This window comes from Amphiura filiformis, chromosome 5 (assembly GCF_039555335.1).
Source record: "Amphiura filiformis chromosome 5, Afil_fr2py, whole genome shotgun sequence".
NCBI lineage: Eukaryota > Metazoa > Echinodermata > Ophiuroidea > Amphilepidida > Amphiuridae > Amphiura > Amphiura filiformis.
In genome coordinates, this window is record NC_092632.1 from 1,913,591 (window position 1) to 1,927,294 (window position 13,704).

Here is a 13,704-nt window from a genome sequence, read left to right on the forward strand (position 1 = left end):
TGAAGGTGGTAGGCCTAATGGCCAGTATGGTAGACCTCGTACTGTACTGCCGTTTCTACGTTAGGCTTACCCAACTACACCTTCTAGCCTGCTTGCAGGCCCAGTCGTCACCCAATATCCCTCGCGGTTCCGTTGTCGGAGATCGCGCGAGAGGAACTCTGGTGGTGGACCCATCAGCCCAATTTGACCCAGGGTGTCAGGTTTCCTGCACCCCGGTATGTCACGTAGTGACGACCATAGCGCCAAAACGGGCTGGGGGTCCACATCCACGGAGACTCCGCCTCGGGCCTATGGGGCCATAGAGACAGAGTTTCACATCAACCTCCTCGCCACGAGGAGGTGATCGTGGAATCACATACCGTTGTCCTGACGGATAACACAACCGTGGTAGCCTACCCCAACAGACAAGGGGACTCCGGGCCACCACGATTGAGCCTGCATGCACGACACCTGATAGGGTGGTGCAAGTTCAGGCAGATTACGATGAGAGCGATACACATCGCTGGCGTCACCAGCATCCTCGCGCACAATCTGTCACGAGGAAGGGTGTCGGGACCAGCAGAATGGTCCCTTGTTCGCAGAGGTCGCTCAGACGATCTTCAAGGGATGTACCACCCCTCGAAAGATCTGTTCGCATCTCATCGCAATCATCCACTGCCGGTGTACTGCTCAAGGGTCGCGGACCCCCAAGCATTCACCGTGGACGCTCTGTCCATAGACTGGGGAGGGCTGACAGCTTATGCAGTCCCTCCGATCTCACTACTCATGAGGGTGGTGGCCAAGATCGGGTGGGAAGACTGCATTGTCATTCTGCTAGCGGCAAGGCCGCTGGCACTCCCGAGGTACCAGATCTACTCCGGATGCCCGGAGCGGAGGTACCCAGTCTATCACTAGAGCACCTGCAGTTAGCTGCATGGCCCTTACCAGGAACACGAGCGGAGGGATACTTTTCATCAGAAGCTGTTTTTCTCATCGCCGGGCTAGACGGAAGTCTACCCTCCGTGCACGTATAGCCAGAGTCTGGCTCCATACTACGCTTGGTGCAATGAGACAAATAGCTCTCCCGCTAGAGCCTCTGTGCTGCTAGTTCCGGAGTTTCTGACAGAAAAGTTCCAAGCAAGACTTCAGCGGGCCACTGGGGCCAGCTATAAGTCAGCTGTCCTCTCCATTCACCGAGGTGTCGAGACGGGTCGACTATCATAGCCGATGGTTACCTTATTAGTCTACGCCTCGACGGTATGTTCAACGAGTGTCTACCAAAAAGGAAAGTGATCCTCCTAAGGGATCCCAACACAGTCTTAGATTACTTTAAGGGTCACCCTTTGACCTTCCGTCAAAAGCGACGCTTAAACACGTAACTCTCAAGATGGCTTTCCGGTTTGGCGTTGGCTTCGGGACGGCGGTGCTGAGTTGCACACGGTCTCGAGGTTAGCTTCCGTGTTCACAAACACTGGAGCGACACTGTTTCGGCGCTCTGTTCTCGTGACTACGAACGGGCGCGGTGCATACCGACATTCGTCCCTCTCCAATCCCCAGGGTTGGGCAAGGTTCGGCTGAAGCCAAAGATAGGCTGGGGTGTCCGATAAGGCGCTGCAGCACTATTTCTTCCGAACACAAGCCTTGCGAGGGACTCACGACCGCATTCATCACCCTTACAGAGCCTTTCGGTCCAGCCGCTGTCGCAATGGCTGGTCCAGGTGTTGGTGGGGTCCGAGGGATCGCGAAGGTTTCGCGTCCCACGACCCACTCGACACGAAGCTATCTCATCATCTTGGGTATACCGTTCGGTTGTCCCTTGAGGAGATCTAGCAGGCGGTGTCCCGAAGCCACCTTCGCCCTTCTCTACGATACTTCCGCTTACGTTAGTAATCAGAGACGGGCGGAGGTTTACCGGGACATTGTTCGGGCGATCATAATACGGTGGTGTACGGGTACCAGGTTTTCAGACTATACAGAATACTCAGCATGGTAAGAACCAGTGTCACTATTCTTAACCACCAAACTTATTAAGTAAGGAGGTTTATGTCTGTGATCGCGTGGTCTTTTTTTTTTTTTTTTTTTTTTTTTTGCTGGGGGAAAATATTTTCTGACCTCGCGAAAACCATCGTTACCCGCTCCCGATCCCTGATCAGATGCTGACCAATCTTGTACCTCCATCCGCCGGTTACTTGCTAGATCGATCTTTCAGATGTTGATGCAAGAAGTATCTTAATCAACATCGAAGCGGTAAGATCGACCGGTGTACTGAGTCTAGTCCCAAACAGAAATGTTTGGTAGACTCATAACGGTGCGATCTTACCTTTCGATGTTGATTATCCCGACCCCGCCACCCCCTACAAGTTTGGTCCGAGTAGGGGATCCCAAGTCGGATAAGGGGCGATCATATGGTGTGACGTCACCTTTTGGGTGAGTCCACCGGGGATCGGGGTTTTTGTTATTTATTCATTTATGTGGGACAAAATGACTATTGGTTTTTCCGCATCTCGGGATCGATGCAAGAAGTATCTTAATCAACATCGGAAAGGTAAGATCGCACCGGTTATGAGTCTACCAAACATTTCTGTTTGGGACTATTATTAAGCAATGTGTCACCACCAATTCACGCTAAACAGATGGTTTTTGTAGTCGCAATCACAGTGGGTGTATTCATCATGTTCACTGCTACATGTAATACAGTAGCAGTCGCTGACAATCCATTGATTTAAGCCTTGTGTCAGATGAGTTGTAGATTTCAGATGCTGAATACTGTATAAGCTGTGATTTTGATGGTCGTTTTATTTTTGCGCATTTTACTGGTTGACATGGATCCGCAAATTCTACACCTCGCGAATGTGCTCGATAATAAAACTTCATTACTAAGCTTAATTACTTAGAAATAGATCTACAACTACAAAATCATCAACCCGTGAAAATGTTAAGGGAAGCTTGCCAAAAATATATGTACGTGAAAATGTTGGCTTATACTGGAAGTTTTCATCAGGTTTTCATGCTTTATGGCAAGTCAGTGTAAAACAAAAATATTTCTTTAGATAATATTTTGTTAGATGCAGAAGCAGAAAAATCCTTTTGATGATGTCAAGACAGTATCTGAAGCTGCAGCTCCATTAAAATGTTCTAAATCATAGAAAATGTGAATGATTAATACATGTAGTAAAAATATTCAGCAGTACATGTCCTGGAATTGTCAGAAATATATATTGTGGGAAGAAATCTATAGGCCCTTACAAAAAATATTTTGTTTTTGCTTCATTGTGACCTCAACCGTCTTTATCAATATTATTTGTCAATAGTACAGATTTAAAGCACATTTTAGCATCCAGAATTGACTTGCAGCTGTGTACCATATCATTCAGTCCTATTGTAGAATTATTAGCAATTTAAACAAAATCATAGGCAATTTAATTGTGCAAATACAATTTTTTGTAATTAATTAAAATTTAAATATAAAATAAATTTCATTGTTTTGCAGTATTGCTTTCGCCATACAGGAGACTTTACATGCATTCCAGCTGACATCAAATTAAATTTGACCAATTACTATTCACTACTATTAATTTTTATTAATATTTTTTTTCAATAGTTTTATCTTTTATGTCACTTTCACACCCAAGTACTTCCCTGCTGCTAGTTCCAAATCAAAACAACAAACCCAAGGAATATTATTAAATCAACAAAGATGTTTTTGATGAAATAACAAACAGAAGACCAACCTCAAATTGTGTTTTTAAAATTGTAAAATTATCAAAAGGACCTTGGCCCTGGGGATATTTAGCATTATTATATAAAGCTGACCTAGAAATAGTACGGTTGTCTTATTGGTATACCATATTCTATTTCTGTGTACCAAGCTTGGGTTAACCAACACCAGAGCCGGCCATTACAGTTAGTAGCTAATTCAGATATCTACGTGGTAAAGTGCTAGTTGGTTGGTTGGGCTATATGCCCACCAACCAACTAGCACATATATTGCTATATCATGATCCATCAGAGATTCCCAATGGCGTTTACTTAGACAGACATAACGGTAAGGTAGAGATGACATTTTGCAGCTTAATCATAAAAATTGTGTAGACATATTTTGGCTTGATATGGAGGATTCTTTTACTAGTGATGACATACTGCTGGTGATAATACGGTTTCTTTCCCGGGGCTGGTGCTGTATGAAGTTGCTCAATTTCATTTGCAATAACTAACAGCGACTGACGACAACGTCGGCTGAGGGTCTTGTGCTGCTCTTTTATCATTAGGTAAATTGTGAGACAAAAATAGAAATAATATGGAATTGTAGAGCGGTGCAGCTGCATATGCAAGTGATGATGTGAATGTTTTCTTCATTAGCTATAGGCAGTAAAAGTTTGCTCCTCAAGATGGTTGTTTAGCAGTAGCTTCTAATGTAACTTGATACTGGAGCACAGAGATAATCAAAACTTACAAAAATTGCTTGAAAAACTGTGTCACTATTGCAAATGTAATGTTATTGTTTTTTCTTTTTACAGCTACCCATACTATTTTATAAACTAATTTGAAAATAACTATTTTTCTGCAGCATTTGCCTCCTTTAATTTTCCTTGATTTATCATATTGATTAGAATGCAAATTTTCTTTGGCTTTTTGCATCCCAAGATCTGCTTTAAATATTCAATTTCTCTAGCTCTGGCACAAGACATCTATAAGTCTATTTCAAAAGTAGACTGTCCGTTCTTATCAACGGGAAAAAATATGTATAGATTGATGGGATTACCCTGCTTAAAGAAAGTATAAATAATAAGAATAAATAATATATGTATGTAACAGCTACATTTTAAAACTTTGCAATTGCAGTGGCGTCAGGGGCATGTCAGTGTGGGAGTTCAAGATTTAAGGATTGCAAAATCGTTTCATTTATCTATAAATTGTATCATTTTAATATCAACCATCAACTCACACTGTGAGACTGCCCAAAGTTAGGTAGAAAACAATGGTAGGCTTCATATAATGAAGTACATAATACTGTATTCGTTCCATCTGCTCATCTCCCAATAAGCGCCCACCCAGTGACTACAACAAGCAAACTGATATTATTAACTGCCCATGCAAATCTGGATCATGGTCCGAAACATGTATGCAATTATGTGAACAATGTAAAAAATAAGGGCCCGCCCAAAATGACTTTATTAAGCACCATGGCCAGTTAATGGAACAAATACGGTACCTCAAATCAAAGTTATTTTGATGATTTATATTTAAGGGTAACATTTAACATATGAAAATTTGTGCTCAAATCTATATCATTTGTTTTGTCAATTGCTAACAGGGAAGCTTGGAGAATCTATTAGACAACAACGATGACAGTGGAGATGGCAAGAGCAACGATCTCCTTCACAGTTGCCCGTTTTTCTGCAATGAACTGGGTGGCGAATTGGAACCTCGTGTTAGTGCGGCACGGATGAGTATCCTCAACAGCCGGGCTATGACGAGGGATAAACACAGGGCCGTATTATATGGAGGGTGCGATGCTTTTGTACCTAGATGGAAAGGACCAGTTATAGAGCATGTAGACTATGGTGCTGCGTATTATAAGGAGTTCTTCCTAGGTTTAGGTAAGGGCTTACTATAAGTTGACTAGTATCCTTATAAGACTATGAGCCAACCTCCATTAATACACACCTATGATGTTGCGCTATTGTTTTACCGCTCCATTATTTTCCACAAATGGAGCGATGATTACAATAACATGCCATTCGTACCTGTCTTTCTCTTTTCTCTGAAAAGCAAACACTTTTCAGGGAAAAGTACTGGCATTTACAAATGTAGTGTTAATAACAATTGCACTTTCGAGAAGCAAGTCCTTGCGAAAAGTGCAGTATTGTTATCATCCCTTCATTCATGCAAAACAATGATACGAAATACAACAAAACAACAATTTTCATTAATACAATAAATTAAGGAATCGGATAGCAACATTTGCACAGTATTTTTGTGGGACCTGAGTGCACATCAGATATAGAATTGCATGCTGAATACGAGTAATGTCCTTCTGATATCAAATAATTTTGATTTTGTGAAATTCATGATATAATACAAATTTTATGGCACAAACCTACACACAGGGCAATATTTAGTTGGTACTCTCTTTGGTCTAATCTCTTTGCATAGTTCAGTTAATCTCATATTGGAGAGTTAAAAGGTTTTGTATCTAACACATTGGAAACTATTACTCTATTGCATGCATTGGGGTAGAGAACTTGAGACTGATATATGAGCATGTTATAGATCATAGTGATTCTTCTAGGTTCAGTGACCTATTTACAAGCAAATAAACTAATGCTAGACCTTTATGAGCTTTTGTTGACTAAAACTGAAAACTAAAACAATTCATGGTTAAAGCACAAGGAATTCAAATGTACATCTTTATTTACATACATTATACATATATTTCAACCCCGTTGTTGTTCCTGTTAGCATTTATAGTGATTTATTCCAAATACTCTTGATCTTGGTTTTCATTAATTGAATTGAATATGCTCGGGATTTAACCTATTCAAATATTTTTTGTATGCATCGTTTGTACCATGAGCAAGCAAGCACACAAGCAAAGTTCTCTGCCAGGCTCTATCATCATGATCATCAACTTGCATTATTGTAAATTCAATATAATTTCCAATTGGCCTTGCCTATCATTTTGCTATCTACTCATGCATGGCTGTAATACACAGATGTGACAGAACATTCCATGGTACTATTACACCCATGGATGAAATGTGGGAGACATGTAATTTAGTACAAAACAGATAAATGTATTACGTGCACTGGGGTACTCCAGAAATTATTAGCCAACTGCTTTAATTAAAGCAATATTGTAACATTTACATACAAAATATTAGTTTTCACTATCAGCTACATTAAGTCAATTTTTGTGACAATAATTCTGAAATTCCCTATTTTAGGCTTTTTTTCACAGAAAACACTTTTATGCATGTATACAGTGTCCAAATATTATGTAGCAGGTGGCAAATTTCATTCATAAAGAAAGATCTATTTATAATAATTAATCTCTGCTACTTTAAAAGTCTCTGACCAAAGTCTAATTCTTTCACTCGGTGGGAAAACACTATTCAGATAACGCCCTCATAGTTCTGTAAAACTTTTTTCCACTAAAATGGGGTCTTCAGGGGAGTCTTAATATTGCCGTAATTTTGCTCGCTGCCGTCTTTTTTTTCGTGAACTCTCATGATGCGTGTTATCGCAATTGGAAAAAAATATTTAGGCGATGCCCGGTGCTGCATGGGCTCCTTTAGTTGTAGTTTGTACAGCGTTTAATGGGACAGGTCTGGCGAATCATGAAATTACCAGACATGTTAAACCCAATAATAATGGTTCAGTTCTAGAAACATGCATATCTCCACTTCATTTATGACTTTGAGGTATTGGATATTTACCAAATTGACTGGTAAGTTAATTGTGCGCACGTAAACTAGTGAAATCGGGAGCTAAATAGCTCCGTATTTTATACAAGCGGTGTGTGTGAGTATAGGGAATGCTCACAGCTGAGCTTCGTGACATGACAAGACAAGAGGGGGTGTGCATGAGTGTGTGAATTGTGTCGCTCTCTAGTGTTATAAAGCACTGAGAATTTCATATATTCTTACTGTACAACTCATAGCATTAAAAAAAATTCCCAGAAAAATTTGACAAAAATGTTCAATTAAACTACACTACGCAATGTTATTATTCTATTCATGCATACACGATACTATTGTGATTGCGCAATATCAATGAGACGGCTAAGTTAGTGAAAATTAACATTTAGTTTTTTATGGATTCAGAATGATTTAAATGATGCCCGATCTGTAATTAGGGAAGATATTTATTACAGGATAGGGCACAATTAAGGAAATTTTGAGGGGATTCGGTGCATGACACGATAGCCGACGATCCGACCTAAAGCCTCATTTGCAGGATATGTTATGTTACAATTGGGTAATAATAAGAATTTTGCAGAAAAAATTATTTTGAGCCAATTCCTTTGTGCATACATTTGTGTAGATTTATTCTGATTTTATTCTGATTGTCAGCCACATCCCTAATTTCTCTGATTTAATTGGCAGTATTTCATGTGAATAAACGGTTTACAAACCAATTGAAAATCTCACATTGTGTGGTAAATATGAAACACACTCTCAGTTGCTGTGCTTGCTATGTATCTTTGTGATTTTTGATCAAAATTAACACTTTCAAATTATATTACTGTAATTCAACACTTTCAAATTATATTACTGTAATTCATTAAATTTTGTAGCATTTCCTTTTGGTGGATATGAAAAGAGTGCGTGAATAAATCATGTTGGCTTTGTGTATGCTCAAGATCTTGAAACAACAACAAAATGCACATTTTGTTGCAGAAAACTGTAGGACATCAAGTTTATTTTAGTGTTTGTTAACACCATATTATAACTTACGCTGTTGGTACCACATCTCCACAAAATTATTGAAATTCAGTGCTCAGTTGCATATTATCTCTGCCATATAATTAAAACGGTTGAGGACTGCTGAAAAGATTGATGTAATTAAAAAGCTGAAATCGGATTGAACTTTGAAATTTGATGGATTGAGTTTGGAAATGCTGACATATCGAGGTCAAATTAAAAAGCTATTTTCTGTTTTTGACTTCAATATTGCATCACAATTAATGGTCATGTCTGTGTGACAAATACAAGTGATCTTATAGCTGCTGTGTCTAAAAGAAAGTCATTTGTGCTGTAATATCACATTTGACAAATGGCAGCTATCATGTTGTGCACATCTCTAGGTGTTGTGATCTGGTCTAAAGTCCATAATCTTATTTGCTTTAAGGTAAAAATTTCAGGTTAGGTTTAAAAGATTTAGGTTATAGTTTGATAGGGTAAGGATAAGGTTGTGTTAGGGTTTGCCTGTGTTGGGGTTTAGGGTTAGGTTTTAGGATATTATAACTGCATGTATAACCATAACTCTATTTCATTTCTCTATAGATCATCAAAATTTCTTTGGAATTGATGACAATTTGGGACCAATAGGTGTGAGCATAAAGCGAGAGAAAGTTGAAGAAGGTGATGGCATGGGTGACAACAAGGAAAATAAAGAATCCAAAGATAATACCCTAGTCAGATATCAGTACAGAATCGTCATCAGGACCAGCGAGGTATGTATGCCTGCCTAGGCTGTAAATCAACCATCATGTACAGATTAATGGCATCCACGTTCCCATCTACAGTATATCCATATTTGTGCAAAGTATGAGTCCATACTTTGACATCTGTAGAAGGAGTAAGGTATGCTGGAATTGTGCTCATGGACCAGAATGTCTGTGTCTTGTTCCTCATCATTTGTTCCAGACCTTTGAATGTAATTAGACAGTGGAAAAGTAATTGTTTGGTGAGGGTTTCCCACCATCAAAAAATATGTTTGGTCGGCTGCAAGAATATTTTATTTATTTAGCGTGATAAACAATGCGTCTCAAAAGACACCATCAGTGCACCATCAATTTGCGAAATTGTGTTTCTTCTGAGAAAATGGTGACGACAAATGATGATGCAGCAGTTAATTTTGCAGCAAAACTGCAATTTGACATGCATGTGGACACTTAATTTGTAGATTTTTGGAATTTTTGGAGTATCTATACTAATAAATAGAATCTCTGCTGACTTATTTTTTTTCATCAAGAGGCCTCAAAATATTTTGGGTTGAGGGGCTGAGCTAAGTGTCGGTTAGGGAAACCTAATCATCGAACCATTATTTTTCCAGGGCCTTAGCTGGTGGATGGTGACTTTGCCATTTATCCCACAAAATGAATTCTATTATGTGATGCAATTGAGCAAAAAGAGTAGGATTTTGTAAAAATTGATTTAGAGATTTGACCAAAAACAAGCATGCAGGAACAATGAAATATTTTATGTCTCAGTTCCTACTTCAGGACTCAATTATTGATGTACTGCTCAGCAAAATGGAGGTAGCATTTACAGCATGTGGACTTTGAAAATCTCAGTTTGCTTCATTGCATCACATGATAGGATTCGACATTCAATATTTCAGATAGAACTTCAGTGAATTCATCTTTTTCAGGAATGCCCAGAATCCCTTGCAATCAATGTACACATTGTCACTACACACAGTGAACTGTGCAGTATCCACCGACTAGCAATGTGCAACATATTTATGGTTGATATTGCGACTTAGGCTTTTGAGAAATGGTCTATCTCTTTTCCTACCATTTACAACACATGGGGCCATGCCATTCATTATTCAAAGTCTATTATCCTTTAGCATGGCGAAGCATACTCCTAATATGACTTTAATGCTATCCATTAATGATACCATTTTTATTGTCGTGACCATTTTACAAAATCAAAATATAATGAAAATCAGTTGAAGACATACAGCAATTGGCTGACTAACGATCATGGTATAGCTAGACTCTATTATGTCTGTCAATATGATGGATTGATGTTCATCTAATCAAATCAAATGTGAAACATGATTCATAGTCTGTCTGAGTACTATTCCATCCATGGGATCACCATAGATAGATCCACACTCCCATGTGTAGTGAAAGGGTGTTAAATAACGTACTCAACATTTTATATTTTGTGGTTACTAATCATGCTAATGTTCCATACTAGAAGTTTTTGATTTTGAAATATCCTCAGTAGTGAAAAATTGAATCATTCTCCCCCCCCTCACGAGGCTCTTAAAAGTTTATTTACCTGTTGGATAATTTTGGCAACTTGTTTTTGAGATTGAGAAAGAGATAACATGATGACGAACATTCAATTTTGACTTTTCCTATAGACCATCTGGTTCCACCAGAAGCTCAATGTTACATCAAAATAATAATTGTTCATAGTGCATCTTGCCATCTTGTAATGTTCATTGTGACATATAATATTAATAATGTTTGTTTTCTTTTCCCAATATTGAATCATACAGCAGTTAGTGACATCTCTTCATTTCTTATTTTCATCCTATTCATTCATTGATTTATTTCAGTTGGTTACATTACGTGGTACTGTCTGGGAGGAAGCCATTCCATCTACAGCTAAACACAACAAATCTCAGGGAATCCCATTACGGGATTTATTGGAATATGTTGTACCAGATCTGCCGTTGGCATGCCTGCGCCTCGCTCCAAATGCACCCAAGATTACGGATCAGTTGGCAAGACTGGATGAACAAGGGGTAGGTAGTTGGTTGAACAAAATGGCATCAGGTCTTTGTGGCACCCAAACACAAACTTGTAATGATCTTGATGACACTGATATATGACATTCCTAATACATAAGAAAGAGAGTAAACTAAAAAATAAGGTATGCACGATTCAAATCACACACCACTCATAAACATCTTGTGGAGTGGAGTGTGATTTGTAACATGTCTGGAATTTCCAATAAAAGACACAAGTTTGTGTTATCTTTCTTTTTCTTTCTAGTAAAGCAAATTGTCAGATGTTCTTGGATTTAAATCCAGGACTCATTCGCAATTTGGGAAGAGCTATTAGTAGCGAGCATTAGACCAGACTTCATACATGCGTTTGTAACCAGATCCCAAAACTCCAAAAGACCTATAATCTGCCTTTGCTTGTTGGTTTTCCAAACCTTAAGGCAGGTGGGAGGGGAGCATGACCTAGCCATATTTACACTCAAATATTTGCACAAATAAAGCTGATGCACAAGAGGAATAGTATGTGTGCTATAAAGGAGATCCCAAGGCTTAATTGATATGAGGGGTGAAATTGTATTGTGCATGATATTTCTCGGGAGAGGGAAAATATCCTAACTTTGTTTTGATATATTATTGGCCTTAACTCGGACCTATGGATATAAATGTGATTATTGGCTTCCATGGCTCATTTTGTATAAGATGAGTGTATTATTATTAAGAAATATGCTCGGTTTTTTAGCAAAATGGAAAAATATGGCTCCTGCCATTCACTTTCACTGAGATTAAATCAAATCAAATTTGCAAAGTCAAGTTCCATTTTGACATAATTTGTGAAATCTGTTTCATTATCATCAAAACGATAACTTCCATAATACATTTTCTCTAAAATGGACTAAAATGAAAAATAATACTCAATTGATTAGAAAGTAGAAAACTTTGACAAAGCTGATGTCAATATAACCTGAGGCTATTACAGTTCAAAAGTCTCTGTACCAGCCACCAAATTGTTGCGTACTTTGCAGGTTCAAGGATGTCATATTTGTCTCACTTCCAGTTTCACAAGTTGAATTACTTACCACCATAATGCTATTGTTTAGTCACTTGGTAAACATAAAAACGCAATCTTCAGTTAAGGGCCTCACATTATGTAACCTGAAAAGCACTCTTAGTCTTAAAATATGTATCGTAAAATTAATCTGTTAGCACTGGCTGCATGTATACTTTGATCAGCTCATATGTGTGAATTGTAAGGATTGTGTTACTACATTAGTAAGAGTAGATCGATACACCGAAAAATCCTAGTTACCATCATCCTCAATGTTTCAAATGGAATGTCACCATGCAATACTCAATATTAAGGATATATTGATATTAATCCTTAGTGTTGAGGCTGCCTAGATGGACTGATTGAAGAAAATATAGTTTGCCTGTTATTTACTCAAAACGTTACTTCTCCTTTTTAGAAAACAACTCTTGATATCTTTTCCTTTTAAAAAAATCAATTTCTTACACCAGAATGGCTAAAATTAACAAATCAAAAGCAGTCCGCTTCATAATTTCAAGAAAATTCAATTTACTCACATTTTAACCATCAACTAAATTTAATAATAATTTGGTTTGAGTAAAAATATCATGTGGGTTTATTAAATTATCCAACAAGTTTATGATATTGACCATGAATTTCCTGATGATGTTGTTGTTGACACAGGTGTCTAAGAAGTATAAGGTGGGCATCATGTATTGCCGGACTGGTCAGACGACAGAGGAAGAGATGTATAATAATGGTAAGTATACATCACCTAATTATAGAACACCTGAGTGAGTGTATAAATAGTTTGTACTTGAATGGTTTAATAAGGTATCTGTGGGATGATCTGTGGGATAGAAGAGTTTGCTGTTTATTATGGATGTAAATTCTTATGTAACTTCCTTGTACTAAGCCAGGTGGAAAGTTTAGTAGGAAAAGGCTTTGAATCTGTTCCAATAGTTTCTGGGTGTTACTTAAAAAGCTGCATTTAATTTTAAATTAGATTTTGTGATGTGATTTCTTGTGTGTGGCTTTTTGTACAATATGCGGCGTGCATATGCATGTACACCCCACACACCCCTCACACACACCCCTCACACACACCCCTCACACACACTTGTATGCACTGTTTGTCAACTTGGGACAATTATTGGCAACTGATGAAAAAAACAACACAGTTCATGGTTTTACCACCTAACTAGGGACTTTTTGTTGATTTTTTCTGCATAGTTCAAGTTGTTGCAACTAATTGAAGGTTTATACCTTACCTCCTAGAGGTCCGCAGTGGAAAACAAGTTGGTTTTGGCATATAAAAAATGAGGTTGCATTGTAAAAGTGGTGACAACTAGTCCATTTTGTGCGAAAAAACTCAAAAATGTCCTGTATCACCAGAAAATACAAACACACCCCTACACACACCTTTCTATTTACTCTGAACCTACTAACACTTACAGCCTGTTATTTTAATTCAGCCATATAATTAACAACTTAATGCAGCATTAGCC

At 38.3% G+C, this 13,704-nt stretch overlaps 1 protein-coding gene across 3 annotated transcripts in view; it reads left to right on the top strand.

Annotated features, from left to right (window-relative positions):
- LOC140152459 (uncharacterized) overlaps window positions 1-13,704 on the top strand; it is a 92,958-nt gene that overhangs the window by 7,399 nt on the left and 71,855 nt on the right. For all 3 annotated transcript variants that reach the window (XM_072174776.1, XM_072174777.1, XM_072174778.1), the window contains exons 2-5: window positions 5,294-5,579; window positions 8,988-9,157; window positions 11,002-11,190; window positions 12,881-12,956. In XM_072174776.1, the coding sequence (XP_072030877.1) occupies window positions 5,294-5,579; window positions 8,988-9,157; window positions 11,002-11,190; window positions 12,881-12,956 (721 nt within the window). The remainder of the gene's footprint in view (window positions 1-5,293; window positions 5,580-8,987; window positions 9,158-11,001; window positions 11,191-12,880; window positions 12,957-13,704) is intronic.